The 16,691-nt window shown below is 36.9% G+C and overlaps 2 protein-coding genes across 11 annotated transcripts; one reads left to right on the forward strand and one right to left on the reverse strand.

Moving 5' to 3' along the window:
* The first annotated feature begins 139 nt into the window (after positions 1–139).
* Positions 140–6,853, forward strand: LOC114364987 (myosin-11). 3 transcript variants are annotated; one of them, XM_028321375.1, is made up of 19 exons: positions 140–302; positions 493–608; positions 770–832; positions 1,136–1,252; positions 1,362–1,445; positions 1,524–1,580; positions 2,141–2,228; positions 2,298–2,401; positions 2,478–2,664; positions 2,827–2,966; positions 3,053–3,334; positions 3,620–3,802; positions 3,917–4,032; positions 4,725–4,972; positions 5,096–5,220; positions 5,301–5,422; positions 5,572–5,683; positions 5,755–5,994; positions 6,090–6,853. In XM_028321375.1, exons 1-19 carry the CDS (start codon positions 266–268, stop codon positions 6,828–6,830), a joined length of 3,162 nt encoding a protein of 1,053 aa, XP_028177176.1. In that variant the 5' UTR covers positions 140–265; the 3' UTR covers positions 6,831–6,853. The 3 variants fall into 3 exon arrangements, with proteins under 3 accessions (XP_028177176.1, XP_028177186.1, XP_028177195.1); XM_028321385.1 differs by lacking the exon at positions 1,524–1,580; XM_028321394.1 differs by lacking the exon at positions 770–832.
* A 68-nt stretch (positions 6,854–6,921) lies between these two features.
* On the reverse strand, positions 6,922–15,305 carry LOC114365035 (centrosome-associated protein CEP250). 8 transcript variants are annotated; one of them, XM_028321516.1, is made up of 19 exons: positions 15,234–15,305; positions 14,733–14,821; positions 13,688–13,750; positions 13,460–13,568; positions 13,137–13,243; positions 12,879–13,062; positions 12,510–12,658; positions 12,235–12,356; positions 11,178–11,331; positions 10,686–10,904; positions 10,294–10,409; positions 9,906–10,002; positions 9,625–9,775; positions 9,389–9,528; positions 8,964–9,082; positions 8,771–8,888; positions 8,322–8,528; positions 7,862–8,100; positions 6,922–7,018 (listed from the first exon to the last, which is right to left on the reverse strand). In XM_028321516.1, the coding sequence occupies exons 1-19, from the start codon at positions 15,271–15,273 to the stop codon at positions 6,982–6,984; spliced, it is 2,460 nt and encodes an 819-aa protein (XP_028177317.1). In that variant the 5' UTR covers positions 15,274–15,305; the 3' UTR covers positions 6,922–6,981. The 8 variants fall into 8 exon arrangements, with proteins under 8 accessions (XP_028177317.1, XP_028177313.1, XP_028177298.1 ...); XM_028321512.1 differs by having other exon boundaries at positions 6,934–7,018; positions 7,858–8,100; positions 9,894–10,002; positions 10,722–10,904; XM_028321497.1 differs by having other exon boundaries at positions 6,934–7,018; positions 7,858–8,100; positions 9,625–9,784; positions 9,894–10,002; positions 10,722–10,904.
* Positions 15,306–16,691: the final 1,386 nt, after the last annotated feature.

A 16,691-nucleotide genomic window follows, 5' to 3' on the forward strand; every position in this document is an offset into this window, starting at 1 on the left:
CAATAAATGATATACAAACTATTTTATATGATTTTATTATCATTTACCAGAGCACTGGCAATAGAGTTTCTAAACTGCTTTTTATTCTTTTCTTTCATTTTCAATCTTCTGCCAAAAATGACGTAGGTAGGTATGTCAACGGCGTTCACTTTTGGAATATTGAAAATAATGAAATTTTTGTTGAATATTAATTTGAACGAGACTTTATTCCGTGGATGTTTATGAAAATCTTGTAGCATCTAAATTCGAAGTTATGTGAAATAATATGTCACATTTGGATCCTGGTGAACCGAGGGTGCAAGGTAAATTCTTCAGGCTTCAAAGAATTAACCACTTTAAAAATTCATAAGTTCCTTCTGTTCTGTACCCATAGTTCATACCCTCTTTTCCTATGAGGTTCTTTTAAATAGAAACAGTTGATATTACCATAATATTACAATTTTGACTAAACCGAGATGTTCACCTGCGAACTAAAGTCTTTTTCTATTGTAGACATCATAAATGCCGCTAGAGGGCCAATCAAGTGCCACATACCTCAACGACTACCTTTAGCACGACAGAAACCACCGGCATACAAGACGAAAGCCGCTGGTAATTCTAAATTGGTGGTAAGTTCTGTAAAATTTTAATCCTTCAAGGCCCGCGAATCTAGACACAATAGATAATCAATTGTTATGACATTAATTAATGCCGTCTGGGACTCAAGCGGTTAAATGGAATGAAACTAAATACAGTTTGTATTTAATTTAAATTCTCATTGTACATTCAGGTTGTGTCAGCACAACAGCCTCGCTTCGTGTCCAGGCCTAATTCACGACCACGATCTGGTGAAGTAAGTGTTTCCTTTTTTATAAGTAAGGGTCCTGAAAAAACCCATACGAACAAATCACAAGTGCTATAGTAGTAACATCATGGACAAAATTAATAGAAATTTGACTCATCTATTGCATGAACTTGAAATAAAAGTATCAGGTAAATGCTAACAATGAATTTACAAACAAACGTGGCAGAGACTGCACATTAAGTAGAATATAGAGCTTCAATAGTTAGGTCAACAATAAAGTAGGTATACAGTAATTAGAGGTTTAATACGAGTACATAAGTTCTTTGTATTGTGTATTTTAATCACTTGTAGCAACCAAGACCGAAGTCAGCGAATCGAACAAAAGATGACATGGCGTCCACAAAGCCTGCGTTTCCAGTGAACCGGTCCTCGCGGCCCGAGAAAGAGAGACTCCTGCCGGCTCCGAGGGTAAATTGAAAAGTTTTATTAAGATCAGAAACTTTGTGATGTTAGAGATCTAATATCTAAATGAATTCTCTTAGAAATGTTACAAAATAATAGTGTCTCTTATATGCAGCGACCATCAACGATACCTAGAAGAATTCCCCATGAAAATATGGTACACAGCAAAACACCTCGGCCAATAACTGTATTGGTTCCGGTAACACACGTTTTCAATTCAATATTTTTGCTATATTTTTCATGAGCCACTTTTACATTACAAACTATTCATTTACAGAAACAACCGACAAAAACCGTTTATACTAACCGAACAATGACTTGTCTACCTGATCAGGTAACACCAGTAGGCCTAAGATGCGCGCCGCGATAAACTTTATAATCGTGCCATTTTATCGATTTTACGCGACATGGAGCATACAACGCATTCTAAAATCTACTATACAGTGTGAGTCACGTTAAAGTGTACTTATGAAAATAGATGAAACTAGACCTGCTTTTATCGACAAAAAAGAGGTCAAAAAATTTTTGAGATGTTTTTTTATTTTTTTATAGAATTTTTTTTCTTCAAATTACTTATTGTAAAGAAAACGNATACAACGCATTCTAAAATCTACTATATAAAAATAAGTCGGGTTTTCCTTCCTGACGCTATAACTCCAGAACGCACGAACCGATTTCCACGGTTTTGCATTCGTTGGAAAGGTTTATAGCAAATAAAATTCAGAAACTCTACGCCTAAAAGGGGGGTAAAACAGGATCCACGCGTACGAAGTCGCGGGTGGCCGCTAGTGATCGATAAAATTTTACCACGGCGCGCATCCTAGCCCAGCTGGTTTATTTAAGGTAAGTGAATAAGAAAATTTATCAATACAAGAAAATTTCTGTCGTTTTCAGGAAACTATCAATAGGCATGAGGACTTGGAGTTGCAACAAAGTGAAATATTAGAAGGAGCACCTATTTACGCGGATTTAAACGAAAAAGGTAGAGCCGATTGAAGTTGTTGCATTGAATTTAGTTTTATTTGTACAATGACAATTATTTATATTGCAGAATCAATAACATCGCGAAGCGAAAAAGTGACACAACTTAAAATCTCCTGGCAGGAAAAGATCGTACAATTCGAAAAGATGAAAAATGAGTTAAATGAAAAACAGGTTCATGACTTAAAATTATTTTGCTGACTAATTTTTACTTATACTGCGCAATTAATATTTGTATTTTGTTATTTAGAAAGCAATAATGGAAGTTTACGCGGCCTTGGGAGTGACCCATCAAAAGATGTCGGCCTTGGGCCAGCGGTCGAACCTGCCGCCGGCTGAAGAGCTGCGCATCATGAACGTGGCCAACCTGACGCCAGACCAGCTGTTGCAGCTGTGCGCCAACTCCAAGCACTTCGACGGCAAACACCCGCACGAAGGTGTGTACTACGACCAACGTTTACAAAATACCAGGAACTACAACGGATTCCCTAAATTTTATGTTACCATATTAGCGCAATATTGCTTTACTTTATCTTTATTGCTCCTCAACAAAAATATGAAAACTACTTAAGTATTTGCTGGCTGAACTTATATTGCAGATGCTTCATCAAAAACGCCAGTGGCCATCGATATGAATAAACTGTATAATATGCCATCAAAATTAGTTGGAACCTGCGAGCAAACATTAGTGATGAGAAAAGCAATTATCGAAACATTAGAAGCCATGACAACGAAAAAAGTAAGTTAGTTTAGAGTTTCAGTTAATAGCACTTGCGTTGCATGATTGCGTCCCGATGAAATTATTATTTTTAATCTTGTTCTAAGGATGTCAGCTTGAGTCAATTACTGAAGAAAATCAATGAATTTAACGCGGAGAACGAAATGCTTGCATGCTCCTTGGAAAAGGTTAAAAACGAGTTTTTTGACGAGCTAAATGATATCGTAGCCTTCATCAGAAAATGCGTGAATGATACGGTGGCCGCCCAGATGCGCAGCGAACAGCTGACGTATGAAATATCAGAACTGAACGCGCAGAAAGATGATCTCAGGAAACAAATACACAATGTTGATCATCTTAAGTCCAGCGCCAACAGAAATAGAGTCGAGGTGTGTAATATTAATTTAATGTAGCTTTGTCCTGTGAGTAGAGTTTCTTATAGTTTTACAAATTTAAATAGATCTACAGCTAAATTTTCCGATGAAAAGCGTTTTTCATTGTGTTTTACAGGCTCTACTTCTACCTACAACTTCATAATATTTATATTTCGCCACCTCCTTATCTTCTTTAATATTCAACACTACTTAGCTATAAAAAAACTATCAAAAATGGATCTTCCTGAATGTATACTTCTTGACAAGAACGTACTGACAGAGATGCTATATTTTCTGCAGGAATTAGAAAAACAGCTGAAAGAAGAAAAGTGCAAGCGAATTGTGATCAGAGACCGCCTCACCCGTGCGGAGGGGCAGGTGAAAATAAGCGGCGAGCAGGCCTCCCAGCTGGAAGCCGCGCTGGAGCAAGCCCGCTCCAAGACTTGGAACTTGGAGCGCACGGTGCAGCAACTACGGGAGCAGGTCACAACCTATTCTAAATTAGAAAATTTCACATCTATCAAACTACCTTTCCTTCCTATTGCTACATCTTGTTCTAATGAATCCAAACTCATAAGTAATAATTGTCTATTGCAGAATCAAAAGTTACAGCACGAGTTTGACAAGGAACTTAATAAGTTTACAGAATCTATACGAGAAAATACTTCGCATTTGGAGGAAATTGCTGAAGCGCGTGAAAAGTTGCAAACTGAGTAAGTCTTATCAAATAATCATAAAGCAAAAGTACATTAATATTAATCTAACTACATTTACATTTTACCTACATTGTATTTTGGTTCGTTTTGCTTAATTTTTTTTTTACTACATTTATAGAAGTAATAATTACCTTTTTAAAAAAATAAAACCGACTTCAAATGCGTGAACACAAAAAAAACTAAAAATTAAAAATATTGCGTATAAAAAAGTTCATCCCCAATTTTCCACCCTTAGGGGTGAAATATTTTCTTCAAATTCGCATGAAACCACCCTTTTGATAATACCTATTCAACAAAAAAATAATCNTTTTCGAACCCTGCAAACTACCTTGCTACATCTTGTTCTAATGAATCCAAACTCATAAGAGTAACAATAATTGTTTATTGCAGAATCAAAAGTTACAGCACGAGTTTGACAAGGAACTTAATAAGTTTACAGAATCTATACGAGAAAATACTTCGCATTTGGAGGAAATCGCTGAAGCGCGTGAAAAGTTGCAAACTGAGTAAGTCTTAGTTCAAATATCAAATAAACATATAAAAAACTACAAACTAAATAATTATACATCTACCTACTTATTTAGTACCTAATAATTTGGATGGTTATTATATTTTATTTTGCGATTTTTCAGATTATTTTGTACACTGCATTTGTGCATAAATGTTGCTTAATAACATTTCAATTTCAGAAAAGAGGATTTGGAGAAACGCCTTACTGAATTGTCTACCCATTATAATGAATCTCTGAAACATGTAAAGCATGAAATGAATATCAATGTGGTTAAGCTCATAGAAATTGAGAAACGATATGAGGATGAAAAAGAAGAAAAACACAAATTGGAAGCCAAAGTGGAGTCGCTTTGCTCGCAGTTATTAGAGTCCGAGCTGAGACATAAAGATATGTGTAAACAATTACAAGAAAAAGAGGCGCAGCTTTGTAAGTATCAATATTTTATCATACAAGCAATACCTAATAGATAGGTATCTAGAACGTCAACTAATAAATATAATCTTTTGATTTTGATACGAAAAAATATGTATTGATAACTTTTATTTGAAGGTAAAGCTACTGAATATTTGAGAGAGTTAGAATTAACAAAACATGAATTAACTTTGGCTAATGAAGAAATGGACAGCTATCGAAAACGTCTTGCTGAGCAGTGTGATGCTTTGAAGGAAATCGAGGTAACCTGAAACTAAAAACAAAATAGGAGTACTAGGTAGAGTTAGTAAAAATAATAAACCGCTCTATAACTTTGTTTTAGCGTAACTTCAAACAAACGTTAACATTGGAGCAAGACTTGCGGCAAGACATATCAAATAAAGATGAATATATTTCAGAGTTAGAGAAAAAAGTAACTTTATTAGAACAACAGTTACAGGAAAGGTAAATAGAAACTTATCCTCAAATGTAGAGCATTCTTGCGTGCCATTTCATATTACAGGCAGTAGATTAACATCCTCAAACTAGACAAATTAACTGTTTAATTATTGAGTGTTAACCGTGATACAAATGAAATTCAATTATTTTCACAGTGAAAGTAAAATGACGTCATACGAAGAGCAACTAAAATCTCTCAAAAATCATATCTCTCAATTACAAGAGGACTTCGGAGATTTTGAAAACCTAAAAGAACTACATGGAATGGTAATTGTAATTATTAATAATGTTTTATTTTTATTTTATACAGTTAATTTTCAATTATATTTTTCCATCAGATAAATCAACAACGAGCTAAATTATTGGAAACTACTCGACAAAACGGTGAACTCGCAGAGGCATTACAGAAGAAAGATATGGAGCTTGAGCGACACATCGAAACTGTTGCAGAACAAGAACACATAATAGAGCAAAGAGATGGGATTATAAAGATGTTATCAGAAAAAGAAGAAGAACATACTAATATAATTAAATTGCTTAGAAATAACTTGGAAATACGGACTCAGGCAGATATGGATGTAAGTACGAAACATACATTTATTTCCTTAATTTACAAATCGATTCAGCTCTTTCTTTAATAATTACTAACAAAATACTTTCATGTCTATCGCAGCTTAATCAGCAGTTGACTGACAAAAATGCTGAAATTGAATCACTTGTTACAAACCTCGAAACAAGAAAACAGCAAATAAGTCAATTAGAAAAGATCATACTAACGTTGGAAGACCAAACACGCAAAGCGAGCGCTCATAGAAGAAAAGATCAAGAGAAAATACAATACTTGGAAAGTAAAATAGCAGAATATGAAACATACCACATGGAACGCAAAAGAAGCATCGATACTCCAGCTGATAATCTAGACAGTATAATTAAAATACTCGAAGATGAATTGGAAAGTCCAGTGGATCCTAGAGGTCATCATACTCAGGCCATGTATTTCACTAAAAAGAGTTACGCTGGAGATCATATAAATCCAAATAAAAGTGAAAGATATGCGCATCATGATAGAAACAATATTTCAGTATACGAAGACCACCACGAAAATATGCCTACAAAAATTGTAGTCGATTCTTATTCTAAAAAACCACACGACGAACATAAAAGTGACAATTTAGACCGAAAAAAGGCTATTACAAGTATAGATACCCAAAAGTATGTCTCTACCCCAGGGCCCGGACTGAATGTGTACGACATACCACCAACGGTACATGAAAACTTTGTTTCTAGAGGGAAAATACCGACGCGACCAAAAGATATTTATCTGTCAAGAAATCTTAATTTCATAACTCCCATTCAACTTCGTGAAGATAAAAAGTGTAAAATGTTTAAATTCGCTGGTCATCGACTTTCATAATTTTACTAAATATTCGTTTCGTACCTATTGTTTTTAATTGTCGTTTTGTTTTGTAATAAATAAAACTTATTTTCTGAAATTAATAACAATATTTTATTAATAATGACAAACAGGTTTCTATTGTTTTGTTATTAATAATACATAAATGCTGTCATCTTCTCTTGTTTATGCCAAAAAATGTCCGGAATCTGGAAACGTAAATGAAAGGTTAATCAAATTGTCAAACAAAAAGTCCAGGTAGGTAGNTTGTCAAACAAAAAGTCCAGTTCCCGCTTAGTCCTTTAGGTAGATCCTACTAGTTAAGTTAGTATATTTCTGAGGTAGGTATAGAACGGGAAAGGTGGACAAAAATAAATCATGGTTACTTACTTGTTTTATTAACTTTGAAAAGAAACTTTTGCACACTATCATACAATAAGACACAAAATACCAACTTATCAACTCGAAAGGCATCGTATATGAAGTTATTTCTACCAACTATAGCTGTAGCGCTTATCTGAGTCAGTGTCTGAGGTATAGGAGCGGCGCGAGAGGGTTTTTTGTTATGTCAAATATCAGCGAGACTTCAGGATTTGTATGCTCTGTCACGTCATAATAGGTATAGATGACCCACGCTGAACTGTCCCACCAAACTCAATGACAGGGGGGCGCTACCATCGTTCAACTATATGGTTTCCAACATGGCAAAAATCTGAACCAGCGATCTGGTATTGACGGTGGCGCCCCACTGTCAATGTCATCGACAGGACAGTCCAGTATTTTGGAACTATATTTTGGAACTATATGTCAAAATCATTCCTCCCGTGCCGCTCCCATACCTAAAAGCACTGACAGTTACAAAGGTGCTCAGGTTTACTGATAAAGTACCTACATGGTTACCAAACAGTCTACTTCGTATCATGTGACTATTGACAGTTCTCGAGCACTGTGCTATGTCTTTTAAGTCCAACTAAAATCAGTGCAGCAGGCTTAGTTATCTATGTAGCAGCTATTCTACAGAAAGAAATAAACTAATTCATAGAAATACCAAACTTGGATTCTTGCCCATTGTGGAGTGTTCGGAGGAGGCGGCGTGTTGAGCGCGCAACAGGTCTCGTTCCAGCATAGCACGGCGGCGCTCCAGCTGTGTGCGCACGCGGCCCTCGCGCTCCAGCTGTAGGCTCTGAGCCAGCACGGCGCTTTCCAGGCGTAAAACGCGTGCGCGCTCAGCTCGCAACGCTGTCCATGTGTCCGCTGCGTTCGCGCACACAGATGACAGAGATCTGGACACCTGGATAATGTGTATTTGAGTGAGATTTGAGACTTTTTTGATGCTTGTTTAAATATTGGGTTTGTGGTGGCACCAGATTTACAATTTTTGCCACGAATAGCCCAAACAAAATGCAAGTTGAGAACTATTGCACACTGGAATGTATTGGTCTCTACCAAGAAATTTTCGCTTCAATAACTGACACACAAACTAAAAGGTATAAGACAAAACAATTTAATTACCTCTGCATGCGCTGCCTCCTCTATAGGAGGCGGTTCTGTCCGTCCATCTAGGAGGGCGGCGAGGTCTCGACGCGCGCGTGTCATTCGCGCGAAAAGTTCAGCTGCACGCTCGTGACGTTCCAGCATGAGCGCGCGCGACGCTGCTGCGGTCACCAGCGCCGTGCGCTCACGCGACAACGTCTCCACTTGCATGTGCATCTCTAGCAGCTGTAAATAATAGATAACACTTCAGGGGATCAGTGGTTCAAGTCTTGTATTCAGTCATTGTCCGTGGTACACCTGGGTGAACTATGACGTATTGAAGTTATTCCCGTGATACAGAATGTGCAAAATTTGTAAACTGAATTCGCTAACTGAATGTAGGACGACAACTACAAAAAGGTGCCTGTTAATAAAGGATGTGGCATCTCTAGACCAGCCAAAAGATGACGAAATACCTTAGTATTTACCTCAGTCTGCAATTCTTGATACTGGACTTCTTTGGCATAACAGTCGTAATTTCTTAATCGTTTCACTTCAAGGCGCAGCGCCGCTAATTGATTCTCATACTGAGTCATAGTTTGTTCCCTGTGATGAATACAAAAAGTTAATAAAATGCTACTTTTTAAAGAAAATTCAGTAGAAGATACCCGAGAAGCATACATTAGTTTTTCATTTTCTCGTTGTTCTTCTATGATATGTTGCAATTTGACAACTTTTTGTTCCCTGTCTAACAATTCCGTAGCCATCTTATCTTGTAAGTTATCCGTGCCTTCTCCTTGCTGAAAAATATAAAAAGTACTTTATTCAAATAATTTATCATATTAACATATTATACCATGAAACCCTAATGAACCTATATTACCATGAAAAAGTCATAAAAATTACATTTCACAGGCCGTCCACTGAATACATAAAAACCTAAAAGTTCACCAACTACCCAAAACACGAAAAGCTAGAATTCGAATGAGGTACCCACAATATGACAAAAAATGTAAATATTTTTGATAGGTTGGAACTATGGTGTTGTGTAATGTTATTTTAGAACTTCCTGTAGTCCCTGTGTAAAAGAAAAGCTAAATTATTACCGCAATTCTCGATAGAGAGTTTAGAAAACTGTCTTTGTCAGCTCGACTTTGGCGTAGTTCCTCTTCTGCTCGGGACAGCGCAACTCTCGTAACTTGAAGCTCCTTCCATATCTCCGTTTCTCTGTCAGATGGCTCATTTTCTATAAAGAAAATAACAATGATAATATTGATCGGGTAGGTTCATAGGTTGATTAGCTCCCTAATGGAATGATGATTATTGTCTATTGTTTACTTACCTTTTGATGGAACATATTCAAGGCACCTTCTGCGCTCCATGTCAACCAGTCTCACCGATCGTTCTCGTAAGGCTGAAAGTTGTTCTTCCAATTCCTTAACCCGCGCTTCAAGCTCACCCACTTTATCTTCAGCAACCTCTTTACATTTCTCCTGAAAAAACTATACTCTCGACAAATTTCATAAAGAATTAAATAGACGCCGCATTTGGTGCTCTAACTGGATATTATGAGAAATCAAATGGAAATATAACATGAGTCATGTAAGGCACCTGTTCTGCTACCTTCGCCTGAAGCGAATCAGCTCTCGCCCGCTGTTCGGCCTCACGGAATTCGGCCGCTCTTTCTGCCATCTCTGCTTGTTCGCGAAGTTCCTTTACCCTATCATGAAAATATTCAAAGTATTTTTTAAAATGATTTTAAGATTTTTAAAACTATTTCCATATTGCTAATCTAATGGCAAAGNGCCACGATAGCCGAACGGTGAAGGGGTCGGACTGGCCGACTCGTGATCCGGGGAACGCGGGTTCGGTCCCCGCCGCCGCTCGACTATTGTGGTGAGCTCACTCGTGACACAAGCATATTTAGCTTAGTACGAGGGGCTAACGGGAATATTAGTAATTTGTGTAATAACAAATTACTAAATTAAAAAAAAAAAAAATGGCAAAGCACCTGAGTTCAAGAGCGTCACGTTGTCGAGACAAAGCTTCAATTGTAATTTCCCCAGTTTTGGACACTTCAAGCAGCTTTTTAGATCGTGCATCGTAACTCGTTTCACGATGGCGATACTGTAAAGGAAACGTTAGTGGTTGTCTCAAGAGAATAAAGCTTTTAAATTATCTGATGATCTAAAACTCAAAATATTAAAGAGAAAATGCAAATGGCCTGATAATAAGACGTATGAAAGACGAAGTGCTTGCAAGCTGAATGGAAATATCCATCAGCTAATCACAGACGCATTCACAGAATTTGCAATTTAACAATCAATAATCTGGTCATCAGGGAGTTTGAATTTATCTAAAGAAGACGACCGCAAAGTCGTATGTAGAGTGTCACAACTTCACTGTCTTATGTGAATGTTCGAGTGCGAGTCTGTTTACGAGTTGCTCGAGGTCTTTGTGCTTGCGGCGCGCGGCGTCGAGCTCGGCGCGCGTGTCCTTGAGCTGCCGCTCCAGCGTCGCTATGCGCGCGCGCGCCACCCGCAGCATGCTCTCCGCCGCAGACACCACCTCCTTCAGGGCTTCGCGGGCTGCTCGCTCTTTCGTCAGCTCTTCGAATAACGCCTGCAGTAGAATAACTTACATAAAGTACGCTCAATCACCGGGAGTAACTTTGCATTTGCAGGCCATTGATGTACTTCTGTTACGCTAGCTATTCTTTCGCAAATCATGTAATTAGATTCTAAACATTAGACAAATAGATAGGACAATGGCAAAACAACAAAGGAGCTAAGTATGTCCATAGGTACCCCTTCAAAACCATTGATACTTTTTCAGGTGTCCCAAACTAAACCTTCGTGTTACGGTGTTAGTGTAAGGAGAAATGAATCTACTTACCTGATATGTTGGCGTTGTATCATGTCCGTTTGCATCTTTACTATCATCGGGTTTTTCCTTTGTCATTTCCTCAATTTTATGTTGCAGTATCATATTTTCTTTTTGCACACGTTCAACTTTTCTGATCATCGAATCACGATCTAACCAAGGGACTCTGAATATAAATTTAAGGATTAACAATATTCATAGCTGGGCACCGTTAATCAAATAGTTAACTTCGTTAATCGTTAAACCGTTAATAAAAAAGTTAACTTCGTTAAACGTTAAAACGTTACATTCAGCAAGATTTAACGCAAGTTAACGTTAATCGTTAATCCGTTAACACAAGCAAGGTTCAAATAATTTCGAAAGCAAATCAGCTTTTATGGTATAATTTAAGCCTAACTTTTACGGTGGCTTTTTCTATACAGTGTGTCCGGGCATGTAGTGATCAAACTTTAAGGGCGTAATCTATGGACAATTTCATCGATGAAAATACTTCAAATTTGGGGCCTGACCCATTTCTCGAAAAATTACATCGATTTAAGTTTTTAATTTTTAGTTTACACCTCTTCTTTAAAAAACAAGTGAAAGCGTGGGTAGCTTAACATTAATAGGCAAACATTTTATATCATGCGATAGCCAATAAAATTATCTATTAGTAAAAGAAGAAAGCAGGCACAAGTTTCATACATTTTATGGGAGTAAGAATGGATTTAATTAGAAAAATACATTACTTTTTTCACTTCTTTTTCAGTTATTTTCCAACACAAGAAAAACCAGGTCGTTAAGGTATGTTTTATTTGCATTGTATTTTTAGTATTAGAGCTATTCTACAAAACGAATGTAAATTTATTAGTCTACGTGTATTAGTTTCGACGTAATTGTTGTACAAAGATACCCCTTCCCAGCGTTTTCCATAGCGCACGCAACATGCGAAAATGCACTCGTTTCAGCCAAATGATCTGAAGAAAGTGTCTGCTTTCTTCTTTTACTAATAGATAATTTTATTGGCTATCGCATNAACAATATTGTACAACTACTACTACTAATATAACGAGTACATATTCAGTAATACCTTGCTAGTTCCAAAGAATAATTTATTTTAGCTTTTAGGTTCTCTGCTGTACCTGCAACCATTCTATGCAATTTTTCTGTTTCGTGGTCAAATTCAGTATTTTTCGTTTTCCACTCTAAATTCTAAAATAGAGAATGAACAGTAAGAATTAAGTACTTATGTTTATCAGTGGCCAGTGCTATCACTTAATCAATAATACTGCTATTTTTTTGTTTGTTTAGAAAACCAATAGCATTTTATTTTTTATTGTTATTCTTATTCATTTCTAAACTCACAGTGAGATACGTAGCTCGATCTGTCCTGTGCTTCCCTCGAAGAAGATTGAGGAGTTCGATACGTCGTGCCATGATCTCGGCTCCCATTCCAAGCACCTCCTCAGGAATCGGGTTCAGCTGAGCATGGAGCTGCTGTAGAACTTGGGGCCCTATGTTTTTAACCATAAGAGCTGTTATTAACATGCAAATACACACCCTATACACATAGGTAAGCTTAACTTGGTAACCATTTTTATCAATTATCATAAATATAAATTACATTTCTTAAGTGTTACGTTATCATCGTTGAAGGTAATTTAACACGTATTACTTTTATCGTGTAAGTATAGAAGGTTATCTCATCGATAAGTCGTGGAAAGTCTGGTGTACCGAAAAGGCCATTAATCTCCCCGCTTAATGGTGTCGCCAGGTCATCACGAACGAGCAGCAGGAGGTCGTGAGCAGGCCAGCCCGAGACCGACAGGATCCTCACATCACCCAATCCTTCTTCATTGGTGACACCAGCTCTTGATTCTAACTCTTTTAGAGCAGCGAAATGTTCTAGCAAAGAATTCTGCAAACAATAACTTCATTAATCTGTAGCTTACAAAAATAACAGGTTCCGATTCAAATTAGAAGGCATCTCACTTGCTGTAAAATGACACTTTTTCTCAATTTAATAAACTCTCTTTTTTTCGTTGCCAAGTTTCTTAACATTTTTGTTATAAGGCATTGCGGTAACACGGGTTCTTTTTCTGTAAAAAGAAAATCTCGTCACTAGTACCATAATGTAATTCAAATATTATTATGCCTAATAGCAATTTTTAACAATACTAGCTACTTTTTACATGCCTTTTACTATGACTCTACATTATTTAGACTATGTTTTTGGTAATAATAAAGGTTCTATGTTAGCTTTAAAATGGTCTAGTATGGTAATTTTAACAATATCATATAGGCTTTGAGGTTACCGTCGGATTCCGGTTGTGAATTTGTAGGATTCGTATTGTTGGCGGTCTCGGGAGCAGATGCACTCGTCGGTGCAAACGCAGGTCGCAGCATCGACTTTCTTGACGCTTGCTAAAATAAATTAATATTTAATAATATAATACGTAGTATTTTTTCGTCTAATTGAAAGAGTAACAAAGTCCTCGTCTCACCCACAAGTAGTTTAACGACAAAAAATAAACGTTACTTACACTTGACGGTGACAAACTTTGGCATCGTCTTTCTAAACCAGGCTTCTTTATTTGGACAGGACTCTAAAAACATAACGTAACCATAAATCTATGTATATAAAAGAAAGTCGTGTTAGTTACTCCACTTATAACTCAAGAACGGCTGAACCGATTTAGCTGAAAATTGTCAGGGAGGTAGTTTAGAGCGAGGAGAAGGACATAGGATACTTTTTATCCCGTTCGAAATTTAAAAAAAGTCTGCTTATTTATTGCCATTAAGGCGGAACAAAGTTCGCCGGGTCAGCTAGTGAATTATAAAGAAAAACTATTTTAATTAAATTGCTCTGTTTTGCACGTAGTGCAATAGTAATTGTATTGCACGTAGCGTGGGCAGGCCTCCCACTAGGTGGACCGACGATCTGGTGAAGGTTGCGGGAGGTACCTGGATGCAAGCGGCGCAGGACCGGTCTTTGTGGAAATCCTTGGGGGAGGCCTTTAACCAGCAGTGGACGTCTTTCGGCTGAAACGAACGAACGAACTAACAAATCCTTGCTTCACCATAAAATCTACAAAATCTTAATAATGATAAACCTCTCAAGCTGACTTAAGACTCAAATATATTGTTATGAGAAGCATGCATTCTGCATTACTGCAATGTCAAAATAAATAAAAACTTTGATTTAGGTTCAAGCACGAGCAAAGTTCCCAGAACACAAACGCTCGTTTTGTTATTTATGACTTCGTAACTGATATGTAAAACCTTCGATTCGTTTTATTTGCAGCCCCGGCTCGTATGAAGGTTGGTAGAGTCGATAAAAACGATGCTATCGATTTATTATTCGGATATCAATGGGTGCGACTTGTTTTCATTTGCTTTATAATTATTTCCGGTTTCACAAGTCCCGAAACTGCATATTTTATAGTAATTAATAAAAAGTTTCATAAAACTTTTCAATGCGGAGAGAATAGAAGAAAGTACATAGCTACAACAAGACACATTACTCAAAAACTAGAAGAGATAATGATTTGTTAGTAGAATAAAGTAATAATAGGGTTTATAACATACTCTAGCACGTGGTGCGACTGGGCTGCTGGAGTGTGCCCGCTTACTAAGCGAGGGCCGGGGCCCGCGCTTTTTCATGCTGGCGTTCATGTCTGAAACCAAATATTGCTAATATTTTATTTATATTATCCAACAACCACTTTATGCAGTTATCATATTTACTTATTGCCTAATCTTCAAGTGATTACGATAAGAAATTTACAACCAATACTGAACTGAAACAAGGCAATTGAACCTTCAAGAAAGACAAGCCAAAGATATGGCGTGTTTCCATCAATGTTCAGCATGTAATAAAGAATACTTTAGATAATATTTTTCACGTCTTTATGAAACAAATTAATAAAAATCCTCAGTAAAAACTACAATTAACTATTGGGTTCAAATAAATATAATGGATTGATAGATCACAGACTCTACATCGTGGAGGAAGGTATCTAACCACATTGTGTTGCTGAGATTGTTGTACATTTAATGATAAATTATTTTAAAGTAAATAACGCATACCCAGTGACGGAGGTAGAGGCGGTATTGCAGCACGTAACATTATGTTATATTTTTGGTATTTTTTATAAAATTTTATTATAAAGTAAGGCAAACTTTTAATTTTATCAATTTCGCTTATCCCGTCATTGGTACATAATGACTTTGTCAGTTTCATTTTCTTCTTTCCTAAGTCTGTCTTGCTCTATGCATCTGATAAGTTTATATTTCTACTCGAAACTTGATAAAAAAATAGCGTTAACTTTTACAGAGGCCCATAACCTTAGATTACTCTAAACCCCCTTAACTTGTTAAGTGTTATTTTTAAATGATTCATGTTTTCTTACCTAAGACGGCCGTGCCACATATCTGGGGGCACGGCAGTGCCCCCACCAAGTCGAGCAAAAAAGCGGCACGGCCGTACCATCCTTTTCTCGAAGCAATTCAGGCCATTTTCGACCGCCTGTAACTTCGTTGTGGATAAAACTAGAAGGCTGAATTTCCATTAGCTATGCAGGCATTGTAAAGACACGGTATATTTAAAATTTCATTCAATTTGAACCAGTAGTTTAAGAATTATAACGGGTCAAAGTTGCTTAATTTTGTCACTCACTGACTCACCGATCATCAAAATTCTAAGGCACTTCTAGCAGACCTAGAAGCTTCAAATTTGGAATATAAGTAGTATTGGGTGTATGAATCAATGAAAAAACTAAAATATTTGGTGGCACGGTAGTGCAACCGCCAAGTCGAGTAAAATTTTTCAATTTCGGTCCAGTTTTCTAGATACATAACTGCTGTCTACAAACTACAAAAAGAAATGAGATTTGGGGGCACGGTAGTGCAACCGCCAAGTCGAGTAAAATTTTTCAATTTCGGTCCATTTTCTAGATACNGTTCCTATAGCCACCTCCTGACTCCATCATCAGACCAGCTTAATGGTACCATAACATTGCATTTTCATCGTACTTACATAAGTATACCAAAAGACAATTCGCGCGGCCATCGACCAAACCGTTTTTAGGGTTCCGTATTTGATTACAAAATAGTGTAATAAACCAAACTTACTATGACATGTATACCTCTAAACTCTGAACGAAGTTACGAGCATTAGAAGTTTGATGATTTTACATACTAGATGTGCTTTTTGCGCGCAAGTTTTGTAAGATATTGCTACAAAATGGTGACATCGTATACATGTGTAAACAAACAATACCATCCATTAAAGGCTCCAGACATCAGTATGGAGCAGAATCAGCGCAATAAAAAAATAGCGCAATATTATCAAAATTGTGGAGGTATGATATTAATCACGCCGACAAAACGGTAAAACAAAATATAGAAAAAAATTTTTTTTTAGGGTATCTCCCCTACATGTGAAGTGGGGATGTTTTTTTTTTCATCTTCTACCCCATTGTGTGGGGTATCGTTGGATAGGTCTTTTAAAATTACTTAGGGGTTTCTAAGACTATTTTTCGTTTT

This window comes from Ostrinia furnacalis, unplaced genomic scaffold, assembly GCF_004193835.3.
Source record: "Ostrinia furnacalis isolate ACB-3 unplaced genomic scaffold, ASM419383v2 OfSCF0447, whole genome shotgun sequence".
NCBI classification, from domain to species: Eukaryota; Metazoa; Arthropoda; class Insecta; order Lepidoptera; family Crambidae; genus Ostrinia; species Ostrinia furnacalis.